This window comes from Scyliorhinus canicula, chromosome 11 (genome assembly GCF_902713615.1).
Source record: "Scyliorhinus canicula chromosome 11, sScyCan1.1, whole genome shotgun sequence".
Classification (NCBI taxonomy): Eukaryota; Metazoa; Chordata; class Chondrichthyes; order Carcharhiniformes; family Scyliorhinidae; genus Scyliorhinus; species Scyliorhinus canicula.
In genome coordinates, this window is record NC_052156.1 from 57,068,880 (window position 1) to 57,081,899 (window position 13,020).

General features: G+C 41.1%; 1 protein-coding gene across 6 annotated transcripts in view; it reads right to left on the minus strand.

Moving 5' to 3' along the window:
- Nucleotides 1-12,574, minus strand: part of eogt (EGF domain-specific O-linked N-acetylglucosamine (GlcNAc) transferase) — a 72,259-nt gene extending 59,685 nt beyond the window's left edge. Inside the window, exons 1-4 of one of the 6 annotated variants that reach the window (XM_038810613.1) lie at nucleotides 12,486-12,572; nucleotides 8,826-8,924; nucleotides 5,968-6,190; nucleotides 1,935-2,035 (exon numbers count right to left, since the gene is read on the minus strand). In XM_038810613.1, the coding sequence (XP_038666541.1) occupies nucleotides 1,935-2,035; nucleotides 5,968-6,190; nucleotides 8,826-8,924; nucleotides 12,486-12,529 (467 nt within the window). In that variant the 5' untranslated portion in view covers nucleotides 12,530-12,572. Of the gene's footprint in view, nucleotides 1-1,934; nucleotides 2,036-5,967; nucleotides 6,191-8,825; nucleotides 8,925-12,032; nucleotides 12,263-12,315; nucleotides 12,359-12,391; nucleotides 12,439-12,485 lie in introns of those variants that run through there. The other 5 variants (XM_038810614.1, XM_038810618.1, XM_038810616.1 and 2 more) reach the window with 5 other exon arrangements.
- Between the last annotated feature and the right edge of the window lie 446 nt (nucleotides 12,575-13,020).

Consider the following 13,020-nt stretch of genomic DNA (forward strand, 5'->3'; position numbering starts at 1 on the left):
ACTCGCCATTATTCGAGATCCGGCCCATTATGGTCGTATCATCAGCAAACTTGTAGATGGAGTTGGAACCAAGTTTTGCCACACAGACATAGAACATAGAACAGTACAGCACAGAACAGGCCCTTCGGCCCTCGATGTTGTGCCGAGCAATGATCACCCTACTCAAACCCACGTATCCACCCTATACCCGTAACCCAACAACACCCCCCTTAACCTTACTTTTTAGGACACTACGGGCAATTTAGCATGGCCAATCCACCTACCCCGCACATCTTTGGACTGTGGGAGGAAACCGGAGCACCCGGAGGAAACCCACGCACACACGGGGAGGACGTGCAGACTCCACACAGACAGTGTGTGTACAGGGAGTAGAGTAGGGGTCTAAGTACGCAGCCTTGCGGGGCACCGGTATTGAGGACTATTGTGGAGGAGGTGTTGGTGTTCATTCTTACTGATTGTGGTCTGTTGGTCAGAAAATTGAGGATCCAGTTGCAGAGTGGAGAGCCAAGTCCTAGGTTTTGGAGCTTTGATATGAGCTTGGCTGGGATTATGGTGATGAAGGCGGTGCTGTAGTCAATAAATAGGAGTCTGATGTAGGAGTCCTTGTTTTCGAGATGCTCCAGGGATGTGTGTACGGCCAGGGAAATGGTGTCTGATGTGGACCGGTTGCAGCGGTGTGCGAATTGAAGTGGGTCAAGGCATTCCGGGAGTGTGGAGGTGATGCGCTTCACGATCAGCCTCTCAAAGCACTTCATTACAACTGAAGTCAGGGCCACCGGGCGGTAGTCATTCTTTGGGTTGTGGGGGCGGAACACACACAAACACGGGGAGAATGTGCAAACTCCACACGGACAGTGACCCAGAGCCGGGATTGAACCTGGGATCGCGGCGCCGTGAGGTATGAGGGCTAACCCACTGCGCCACCGTGCTGCCGTCTCACGAGGCAAAGCTGACAAATCATGGAGTGATTGGGGAAGACAATATACAGGGGAGGAGAGATGGGAACATTCAGGAGGTGATCCTGGAGGCGATGAGTTTAATAGGATTAGCTTGTTGTGCCTTCTATTCCTCCTAATCCACAAGCCGCGCGGCAAAGGCGCATAGCGTTTGGGTCCTTACCTCATTTTACCTGCCAGCTTGGGAAACCTGACTGATACGAGTAAAAAATGAAAATCGTGCTAGAAAATGGAGACATGCAGCCTCTTTAAAAGGCTTCAACAACTGACCCACCAATTCACAGCTAATTGGTCTCCTGCTTAAACCACAAGCAGGCAGGTTGGAGCCATGTTGGTGCTGAAAATTAAAGTAAACAATAATGCCACAACATTTACATCAATGCTTTGGAGATTAAAAAAGACTTGGGGTTTTGTTATGCAATGCAATTTAAGCTCCTTTAACATGAAAATCACTTCAATTACAATCACTGTTTCACATGGATACATTTGTAGCATAGCTTTGTAGGTACTGGCACAGAAAACAGCAGATTTTCTAAGAAATTAATCACAATTAAATGTTTATGAAACAATTACCATATCTTCAGGCAAAAATCTGAGGTTCCAATTCTGGATTTATGACAGAAAGTGTTTATTTTTCAAAAAGCTCCAATTTATAGCTTCTGGAAACGTATTGACTTTCAATACTCATGGCGTAAGTTCTCCATTAAGTGCGAACTATTATTCTTTTTAATAGTGGCTAGTAATCTTTTAGTGAAAAGCATGACGAAAGATTATTGAAAATGATTACACTGAACATTTTCCAGTCCAGGGTCTTAAAAATAAGGCCAGGACCCTGCTGGAAAATTACAGTATATTTTTGAGAACCTCCTACAGCAGCGATAGGAAAAATTGTATTCTACATTTAACTGCACAGAAAAAATAACACAATATTTTCCAACCAAAAGTGAGATGTATCTCTTCATTTGTAATGGGTCTTACCAGCCTGAAGTAGCATCAGTGCACACAGGATAGCTGAATCTGTATTCTGGCTTGCAATTGTTTTCGTATCCCCAGCAGGATTGCAGCTTTCTCAAGTGTTTCTACCACAAATGCAAATGTACAATTAACTCAACTTTCTCAAGTTAACAATATCTTATCCATCATTTCATCCGAAGTACTGTCCATCTATTCTTCACAATAGACAGCCTACTGTCCATCTATTCTTCACAATATGAAAAAAGCAAAATGGTCAAAGCAGCAACATAATGAACAGAAAAAGATGATTTTATGTTAAATTATTCCTCATCAAAATTTCTTCTTTACTTTGAATTTTAAGTACTGCTGAATAGCACCAAAATCTAAGTAATTCATATGATTTATTGTCCAATAGTGATATAAATGACTTTTCAGTCACTACTGTACTGGAACATAGGTTGACGTCACAATTCCAAACTCATTAATTGACCCATATAGCTGTTGCGAGAACACTTAAGCACAGCCTAACTATTTCTCAACTTGGCGAAATAATCAGACGGATAATTAACCCCAGCTATTTTCATAGATCAAATAATGACTGGTCCAATGCAACATTTCTGGAGACATGAATGCAGGTTGCCCATTTGCTTGACTCCAGGCAGTTTGCCAAAAAAAAGACCTGCGCTTATAATTTTGTTTTTAAAAAGCATGTGCTCGAGGACTGAACAACTGTTTTCAATGTACAAATTACAACGCCCTGAATAAAACGTTCAACGAACATTGCATTTTCTGCTTCCAAAGAATCTTACTTTAAAAAGAATGCCATGGTGCGTGGAAGATCCATTTTTACATTGAACATAAAACTGTGGCCCCTTCAGGATCTTGCAGGCACCATTATAAATTGGTATTACCCTTTAATTTTAAAATATTCAGTGCAATCCAAGCATTCCAGTGTCAAATTCTATTCCAAACATCTAATTTGGTCATTAGAAATCCAAAACATTCTGCTTTGGCCACTTGCAGTGAAAGTCCTGAAACATCCTCCAGAGTTCCTTCAAACATGGTCAAATATCCACCTCCTATCTCAGAATTCTAAGGGTGGCACGGTGGCGCAGTGGTTAGCACTGCTGCCTCAAGACTCCGAGGATTTGGGTTCGATCCCGGCCACGGGTCACTGTACGTGTGGAGTTTGCACATTCTCCCAGTGTTTGTGTGGGTCTTGCCCCACCCCAAAGATGTGCAGGATAGGTGGACTGGCCATCCTAAGTTTCCCATTAATTGTGAAAAAAAAAGAATTGGGTACTTTTTTAAATCTCAGAATTCTTATACAAGGATGTTCATTTGAGAATTATCAAAGTGCAATATCGGATAAAGAGACTGCATTGTTGATGCAAATTTAAATGTGTGCATTGTCAGGAATACTATTAAAGTCTGTTCAGGTATGCGGAGGGAGAATTCAGAATGTCCAACTCATCTAACAGCACATCTTTCGACTGTGGGAGGAAACCGGAGCACCTGGAGGAAACCCACGCAGATACGGGGAGAACGTGCAGACTGTCTGTGTGGAGTGTGGCGATGAGGGGATTTTCACAGTAACTTCATTGCAGTGTAATGTAAGCCTACTTGTAACACTAATAAAGTTTATTATAAAACTTATAATACAATAGGCTAGCACAGTTGGTTGGATGGCTGGTTCATGATGCAGAGCGACACCAACAACGTAGGTTCATTTCTGCACTGTTTGAGGTTACTATTAAGGCCCCACTTTCTCAGCCTTGTCTCTCGCCTGAGGTGTGGTGACCCTCAGGTTAAAGCACCACCAGTCAGGTCTCTCACTCTCAAAGGGGAGAGCAGCCTGTGGTCCTCTGGGACTATGGCAACTTTCACTGAAACAACAAGTTTTATTCAGGTATTTTTATTTGTCATTATCATACTTAATATTTTTTCAGGGAATATTCCATTTTACTAATGATGAGGTATTTTCAAATTCTGTACTTCCAAGTTCCAGGAGCCAATGTTTTGTTTCAGGAGTGTAAATTTAATCATATTTTACGGTAGTATTCTGAACAGCAAGTCAAATTCTGGTGAGAGTTATATTGCAGGGATCCCCAATGGTTCAACTGGTTAAAGTAATGAACATTATGCAGACAGCCAATTTTAGATTTGATCACCATTTTGTTTTTATAGGATCTCTGTTCAAACAGCAAAATGGGCAATACAATTGGCCTAAATGTCCTTTTGTTGGGCCAAGGCTTATATTTCTGATGACAATACAATGACACTTATAGTGAATCTAGGTAAAAGAACAATCAAACTCAGGCATGATGTCTCTATTGAGTAGTAAATGCATAGGTTCACCTTCACCTCTAAGAAGTGGCTATTTATCATTCAGCAATGCAGTGATTTCCAACTGCTCGAAATATCAAAAGGTTAATCCTTAATATTCCAGTCACTGATTAAAAGGGTTATGAATTCAGACAAGGTTTGCTGTGTGAGCAAATATGCTAAAGTTTTTACTTCTGAAATTTAATTTCTGTCACGCATGAACTGCTTTAATGTTTGTTATATTAATTTGAAAAGGTACTCCTTGGATTAAAGGGAAGGACAAGATTGTAATTTTCTATTTTATAAGCTACTGATGAGCAGACGATTCATTTTTTTAGGACCAAACTATTTCTTAATGGTTAACTCTACCTTCCTCCATATCTAACAGTTCCAGCTAAAGAAGGCTACAAAAATATATTATCTGCGGGCTAATCCATTGAGTTTTCCGCCTTGACTTCAGCGTCAAGTAGATATTTTGCAAAACTTTGCCTTATTAAGTAAATTAGTAGTGTCTATGATTGGACTTATCTTCTGAAAGCGCTGATCATGCCAATGTGGGGAATAATTTTTCACGAAGTTCAGTAGCTCTCTGGTCCTTCACCCAAAGAGTCATTCCTCAAATTGGAGCCTCGATCTTGGGTTTTCAAAGTGGCATTCTCTGTCCATGAGGGAATTCTGAGCTCATCGGATTTGTGTCAGTTATCAGATTTCAGTATTTCTATATTTGTTCATCAATAACCATATCACTTCTATTGTTGTATACCAATAAAATGTTTCCTTTTCAGCAGTAGATAGATGCTGTCCTTTGCAGTTCGGGCAGGAGCTCACCAAACAGGATTAGCAAATATTTTTATTTTCAGCTTTTTAACCGCATCTAGCTTTGAAAGTGCAACCTGTATGTGCCACGCTCCCGCTGTTTATACTCGGTTAAGAACCAGTCTCTCCAGCCACGCTGAGCTTCAGAGGCACAAACAGCAAATCGAACCATGAGTTCTTGCATTTACACAACTACAAATCAGCATTTTGACGGCAGCATCAGAGACCCATATTTTCATGGGTCTACAATACTACTGATCCCTGGAACAAGGGCTGGATCAGACTAATAATAATAATCTTCATTGTCACAAGTAGGTTAACATTAACACTGCAGTGAAGTTACTGTGGAAAAACCCCTAGTCATCACATTCTGCACCCTGTTCCGGTACGCAGAGGGAGAATTTCAGAATGTCCAAATTACCTAATAGCACATCTTTTGGGACTTGTGGGAGGAAACCAGAACACCTGGAGTAACCCACGCAGACACAGGGAGAATGTGCAGACTCCGCACATACAGTGACCCAAGCCAGGAATCGACCCTGGGACCCTGCCCCGGTGAAGCAACAGCGCTAACCACTGTGCTACCGTGCCGGCTGTGAAGCAAATACTTGGAAGCAAATTTTGTGCAGATGCTGTTAGCATAATGCTGTGCAAAATCATATAATAATTGAACATCTTTGAACATTTGCAGGGAGTTTTTAAACAGAAATGTTTGAAAAACTGGTCTTGACACTGGGTGTTACTAGGTCAGCCAATCTGTGAATGTTAATCCACATTATATCTATCTGTACCACAGATGTATTGTTGCTTAACAGAAAATTTTAGATATTTATAAAATATACCAACTTATTCCTTTTCACAAAGTTCAAGAAATATGCTTTTGCGCATATGCTTTTGCGCATATAATAAAACTTACCTTAAATGGACAGACAGGATCTTTTTTGCAACTAGCAGCTATGTGCATGTTGTTGTATAGAAAATAAGGAACGTGCTCATCAGGCAATTTGATGTTATTATGTAAAGGCAGTACTTTGACAGCATCTGCATCAGTTTGATCACTGTCTTCCAGTCCAGAAACTCCAGCAGGCTGCATTGCAAACTGAAGCAGCATTAACATCATAAGTGAACAGAGGGCAGACCTACAAAAAAAATGTAAACTTCGAGCAGATTTTCATAATGGCTTTGCAGCAGACAATCCAACTGTTCCTATTTAAATAAGCAAGTGTCCTGAATACCGCAAGCAATCCAAACTTCAAAAAGTACAGGTTTACTCAACTTTGATGTAATAGAATGTTTTTTTAATGGAAACATGCTTTTGAACTTCACAAGATGTCTATATCTAAACAGTAACACTACAATTTACTGCATCTATGACTCATTGATATAATTTCCTTCCCTGGTAACAAACTGAGTCACCTGTTTTAGATTACAATGTAATCTTATCCTTTAAATAAGACGTGGAAATAATAAAAAGGGATTACACAGACATCTGGCTCATTCAAATTTATGCTTAATCAACGAGACATAATAATCAATTTAAAATCGGCATGACTTATACAAAATTTAAATTCGAGAACAATACTAGAGACTACATCTGTCTGAAATGTATTATTCAATTATTATCAAATACATCTCCAAGCTTGTTCACTGATACTGCTGCAGGAAAGAATATACTGTTTCAGACAAGTGGGCACCACAATCAGGCTCTTCACACATTGTCATTTTGCTTGGCTCAGTTAGTAAGCTATTGGTTTCTTGCTCTTTGCAGGTGATGCTCTTAAGACCCTCCAAGACGCTGTACCAAGACCAGACAACCATGGAGAGAAACACAGAAATTACAAGATGGAAAATCCATCCAGTCTTTGTTGCTTGCATTTGTATCCAATAATGGGCTTTCTTCAAGGCACTTGCCTAATTTGCCTCGAAGGTATCTAACAAAGATAATGGGGCAGGAGTATACATTTGGGAGACTATGTTCTCCCGCCAGAGCTGAATTGCACCTGAGCTGCGCTCCCACTGGGAGTATAATAATAATCTTTATTGTCACAAGTAGGCTTACATTAACACTGCAGTAAAGTTACTGTGAAAATCCCCCAGTCGCCACACTCAGGCGGCTTTTTGGGTGCACTGAGGGAGAATTCAGAATGTCCAATTTACCCAAAAGCACATCTTTCGGGACTTGTGGGAGGAAACCGGAGCACCTGGAGGAAACCCACGCAGACACGTGAGGAACGTGCAGACTCCACACAGACAGTGACCCAAGCCGGGAATCAAACCTGGGACCCTGCCGCTTTGAAACAACAGTGCTAACCACTGTGATATCATGCCGCCGAATTCTTTGAAGCGAATACCATGAAGAGAGTTCAGTGCAGATGCAGTTAGCATAATGCTGTGCAAAATCATATAGTAACTGGACATCTTTGAACATTTGCAGGGACTTTTGAAACAACATTTTTTGCATTGCAACGATTTTGAGGGATTTCCAAGGGAATCCCATTATCAGGCCGCCATTTAGGGTGGGCGGCCAGATTTGAGGTCCCATGGCTGCCCCCCCAGATATTCTGGATCACACCCGGACACCCCCCCCCCCCCCCCCCCCCCAAGTATAGGGGTGACCCAATTCATCTCCCTTCACAGTTGAGTGACTTTGAAGTGGTCAACTGTGAAACTAACACAAAGCACTTAACTCTGCTTGAAGTGATCAAGGAGCTGTCAATCAAAGACTGGCGTCTATAAACATTAAGGTTAGTTTCACAGCTGACTACTTACTCAACTATGAAAAGAGCAAAGTTACTCAACAGTGAAAGGAGATGCTGACAGCTGGGGGTATGTGAAAGCTGTAAATCCCAGTCTAGTAAGATCAATATCAAAGAGAAATTAATGAATGGCTTGCAGATCAAACGTCTGAGGAGGTTTCAACCTAGATGACTGGTTTTCTCTTTCCAGGGGTTGACAGATGCTGCTTCCTGTGTCTAAGCCAAGAGTGTGTTGCCCAGGTCAGTTTTAAAACAGTGATTTTTTTTCACTGTCTCGGTTTGGTCTGCACTCTAGCTTCCAGTTGGGGTATCTCTTCCGGAGGGTCTCTGGGATTTGTCTCTTTATTTAAGGGATGTCTCTTTATTCCGGTGGTCTCTTGGGGATGTCTCTATATTTAGGGAGTCTTGAGGGGTTTCTTTATTTACGGGGTCTCTGGGGGGGGGGATCTCTTTATTTAGGGGCTCTCTTTATTTAGGGCTCTCTGGTAGGGGTCTCTTTAATTAGGGGTTCTCTGGTGGGGATGCATGGCAGGTCTTGCACTGTAGGGGGAGCTGAAGTTGGCTTTGGATGAACTCTGGAGGCAACTCCCTTGGTCCACCGCGTCAGGTACATACTTGTCAGGTCCAGCACCAATTTTCGCCGACGTGAGTCCCGGCCCAGAGAATCACAAGGGCCCGGAGAATATGGTGCCCGGCCTGGTATGGTGCCCGGCTGGTGCAGGGCACAAATCACAATCCTGTGCCAAAAGGGGACGGGAGCATTGGAAATAGGGCGCAGATCCCAACGCTGGATTCTCCGCTGCATCGGGAACTCCACTACCAGCGGAGAATCCAGCCCAATGATAATGGTGACTTTTTATGAACATTTCAGAGCCTAACCTTATTTTTGTAAATTCCTTTACAAACATCAAATCATCATTTTAAAAATAAAACACTTTTTTTTTCCTTTTTAATTAAATTCTCAGCTCTGCTCTGCATTTAAGCTCCCATCCGATAAGATAAAGTTTTCACCGCTTACCTGCCCGAGTATCCAAATTCATTTTTAATTATGAAATTTACTTCCTTCTTTTTGATCCATTCAGGTCCCTCTTCAGTTTCACTTTCCGATTTCAAGATGCTAAAAGAACAATAGTTATTTCACTTCAGTTCCTGTGCAAAATTAGTATCCAGTGCTTAACTTTGGAAAATTTCACTTCATTAAAATGCTTCATGTCTCTCTGATTGGCTTCCCTAGTGAAATAAAAATCCTGCTTTATCTTGAGCTATCAAATTCTAACAGCAATATTTCAGATTAACTTCAGTACTTCCAGCATCCCACCAAATTTAACCTTCAAATTTAGTTCTGTTAATAATGACTACTTTCATACGTGCAAAATATGTGAAATTGAATTTTAAGAACAGATTGTTCAACCGATAGGTAACACTGTTTTTATAGTCAACATGGGAACAGACCAATAACATTGTTGCATTGATTTTTGACTCGCCTCAGAAAGACTTTCTTTTGCAGATTACAATGCAATCTGAATCTCCTAATTATGCTACAGACATAATAATTAACTTCATACAACTTCCTGAAGATGACCCGAATATGATCTCAATAAATTTGGAACAACTGCGTTAGAATCATTACCCCTTCATCACAACATGTAGTGCACTGAAATGAAAAGAAATAAACTCACAAGTTAATAAAACCGCAAATAGCATGGAGAGCTTACAAACCAGAAAATTAATTTTGGGTTTCAGACGAGTTATAAACTACTCAAGCTTTTCTTTCAAGGTTTATTATCTGAATCATAGGTTTTGATAAAAAGAAAAGAAAAACTGCAAAACACACCACTTAAGAAATCACGATAACGGGTGAACACCCATAGAGCAGGGCAGCATCAAGCATGAAAATAGAAAATGAGAAGCTGAGGGATGCCAAGTTTGGGTTTTTAATATCTAAGGATTGTAGGAGTAAGGAAATGTTGTTATATTTTTCAATTCTAGGAAAGAATTAAAGTCAGGAGACAGTGTAATGAGTACTGGTCATTGTACCTCATGTTCAATTCTTGATTATAACGCAACTGGGAAATAGGAAAAGGAAAAGGAAAATGCACGTATTATAGTGTTGGAGCTCAGAACAAGTAAGAGTTAAAGTTATATTCCATTTGCTCAGTTAACTATGAAAGAATGGCAAGAACTGATATTAAATTTTTTACATGCATATAAAAAGGAATAAAGTAGCTAAAGTGTTGGTCTTTTCAGGATGAGGCTTGGGAGTTAGTAATGGGAAGCAAGGAAATGGCAGAGACTTTGAACAAGTATCTTGCACCTGTCTTCATAGCATCCCAATAATAGAAAATCTAGAGGCCAAATGGAGGAAGGAACTTAAAACAATTACTATCGCAGGGGGAAAACTATGAGTGAAAACTAATGGGAATGAAGGCTGACAAATCTCTGGCCTGGTGGCCTGCACTCTATGGTTTTAAAAGAAGTGGATACAGATATAGTGGCCTGAATCTGGTTGAAATCTTCCAAAATTTTCTATATTCTGGAACGGTCCAAGCTGATTACAAAACTGCAAATGTAACACTTCTATTCAAGAAAAGAGGAAGACAGAAAGCAAGAACTGTAAAACAGATACCTAACATCTGTTATCGCCAAGATGATGGAATCCACAATTAAGGAAGTAATAGGACGACATATAGAAAATCATAATAAAACCATGTTGACTACCTGATCATGTTTGGCAAATTTAAAAGAATTCTTTGAGAATGGATAATGTGGAATGTATAAAGGAGAACGCGCAGATGTACCGTATCTGGATTTCCCAATGCATTTGATAAAGTGCCACATCAAAAGTTACATCACAAGATCGCAGCTCATGGTGTTGGAGACAATATATTAGCGTTAGTCGGGGCTTGGCCAACATGAAATGTAATCCGGTTAAGTAGATAGTTTGCAGGTTGGCAAACTGTAACCAATGGAATGCCACAGCGATCAGTACTGGAGCCTTAACTATTTACAATCTATATTCGTGACTTGGATGAAGGGATCAAGTGTACTGTAGACAAATCTGCTGGTCGTATAAAGATAGGTAGAAAAGCAAGTTGCACGGAGGACACAAAGAGTTTGTAAAGGGCTATTGATAGGTTAAGTGATTGGGCAAAACTTTGACAGATCAATTTAAATGTGAGATTGTCCACTTTGGTGGGATATTATTTAAATGGAGAGACTGCAGAACGTTGTGGTGCACAGGGATCTGGGTGCTCTTGTACATGAACCACAAAAGGTTAGCATGAAGTACAGCAAGTAATTAGGAAGGCAAAGGCATGTTGGCCTTTATTGCAAGGGGGATAGAGTATATAAGTAGGGAAGTCTTGCTATAACTGTACAGGGCATTGATGAGACCATACCCAAAATACCCTGCACAGTTTCACTTTCATTACTTGAGGAGGGATATATTCACAGTGGAAGTTCAGAGAAGGTTCATTGAGCTGATTCGTGGGATGAAGCATTTGTCATACCATGGAAGGTAGAGCAGGTTGGGCCAATACTCTTTAGATTTTAAAAGTATGGCAAGTGATCTTATTGAAACATGTAAGATTCTCAGGGAGTTTGACAGGGTAGACAATGATCTCCCTTGTGGGGAATAGTAAATTAGAGGACATTGTTTTAAAATATGGGGTCTCCCAATTAAGACAGAGCTGATAAGAAATTTCTTCTCTCAGAGTGTAGTTAGTATTTGGAAGTAACTTTAGAATGCACAGAATTCCCACAGTACAGAAGGAGGCCATTCATCTACCCTCCAAAACAGCACTCTACCAAGGCCTGCTCGCCCGCCCTATCCTTGTAACCTTGCACTTTGATCATGGACAGTCCACCTAACCCGTACATCTCTGGACTGTGGGAGGAAACTGGAGCACCGGGAGAAAACCCACGCAGACACGGGGAGAAAGTGAGAACTCCATACAGTGACCCAAGGCTGGAATCGAACCTGGATCCCTGCCACTGAGGCAGCAGTGCTAAACACTGTGCCACCATGTCACAGTGGGTCATCGAATATATTCAAGGTTGAGTTAGACTGATTTTTAATAGACAAGTATTCAAGGATTATGCATAATACACCAATGCCCTATATAATTGCAGTAAAACATCCCTATTCCTTATACTGAAATCCTCTTGCTATGAAGACCAACAAACCATTTGACTTCTTTACTGCCTGCTGTACCTGCACGCTTACTTTCAACAACTGATGCACCAGAACACCAAGGTCTTGCTGAGTATCCACCTCTGTCAATGTGCACCCATTCAAATAATAATCCGCCTTCCTATTTTTGCACCGAAGCCGATAACCTCACAAAAGGCATTGCACCCCAGCTTGGGCTTGATCTTAACCAAAAGGCAGGGCTGCAGATAACGAAAGGGGCATGCCGTACTAATCCTGGATTCATCCATCAATTATAAGCAACCCCACCACAAACAACTCTGCTTTTGAAGGTGGCTATCTCTCTCCTCCTTCTAACCTTTCGGTTTCACTAGAGAGGGGGGAGGGGGGAGAAGCCCCGTGTCGAGGTCTTTTCCAGAATAAAGCTGTTGTACTTGCTCATCCCAGGTCTGGGGTAAATGGTGGGCTGCGGGTACAACTCTCGGAAGCAACCTGGGTTACAATGTATCCATTGACAGCGTTCGATACCTGGGCCGGCGTTCCAGAACCAAGCCAGCCGAGCGCGGCGCCATCACAAGTGCAACATCACAAAGTTTCCCCGGACACCACTGAGACCAGAAGAGAGGCCTTACCTGGCCAAAAAAATAATACTTCAGAAAAGTTTTTTGTTACACTTTCATCCTCAAACTTCAAGAACTAATTACCAGAGATCGTAGAAAATACACGCTGTTTGTGCTAAAGGGTGTACCGCGGACATCGCCGTTTATCATTTTATTTTAAAATAATGGTCTTTTCGTTGCCATATTATTGAATAGTTTTTTGTCGTGTTTTTTAAATGTGAAGCGGACTGTGCTATTAATTGTCATTTTTGCAATCAAGAGAACTCTGTGGCATATGCGGGGCTGTCCCGCGGCGTCGTCTCTTTGAACAAGCCATATAACATTTAGTCCCTCACTTATATTTTTCTCCAGAACTCAAAAAAACCTTTAAATTACATGACCTTTCGAAATATCCTGCGGGCTTTCATTCAATCACCCTTTCACTTAGTAACAATTGTGTGTGA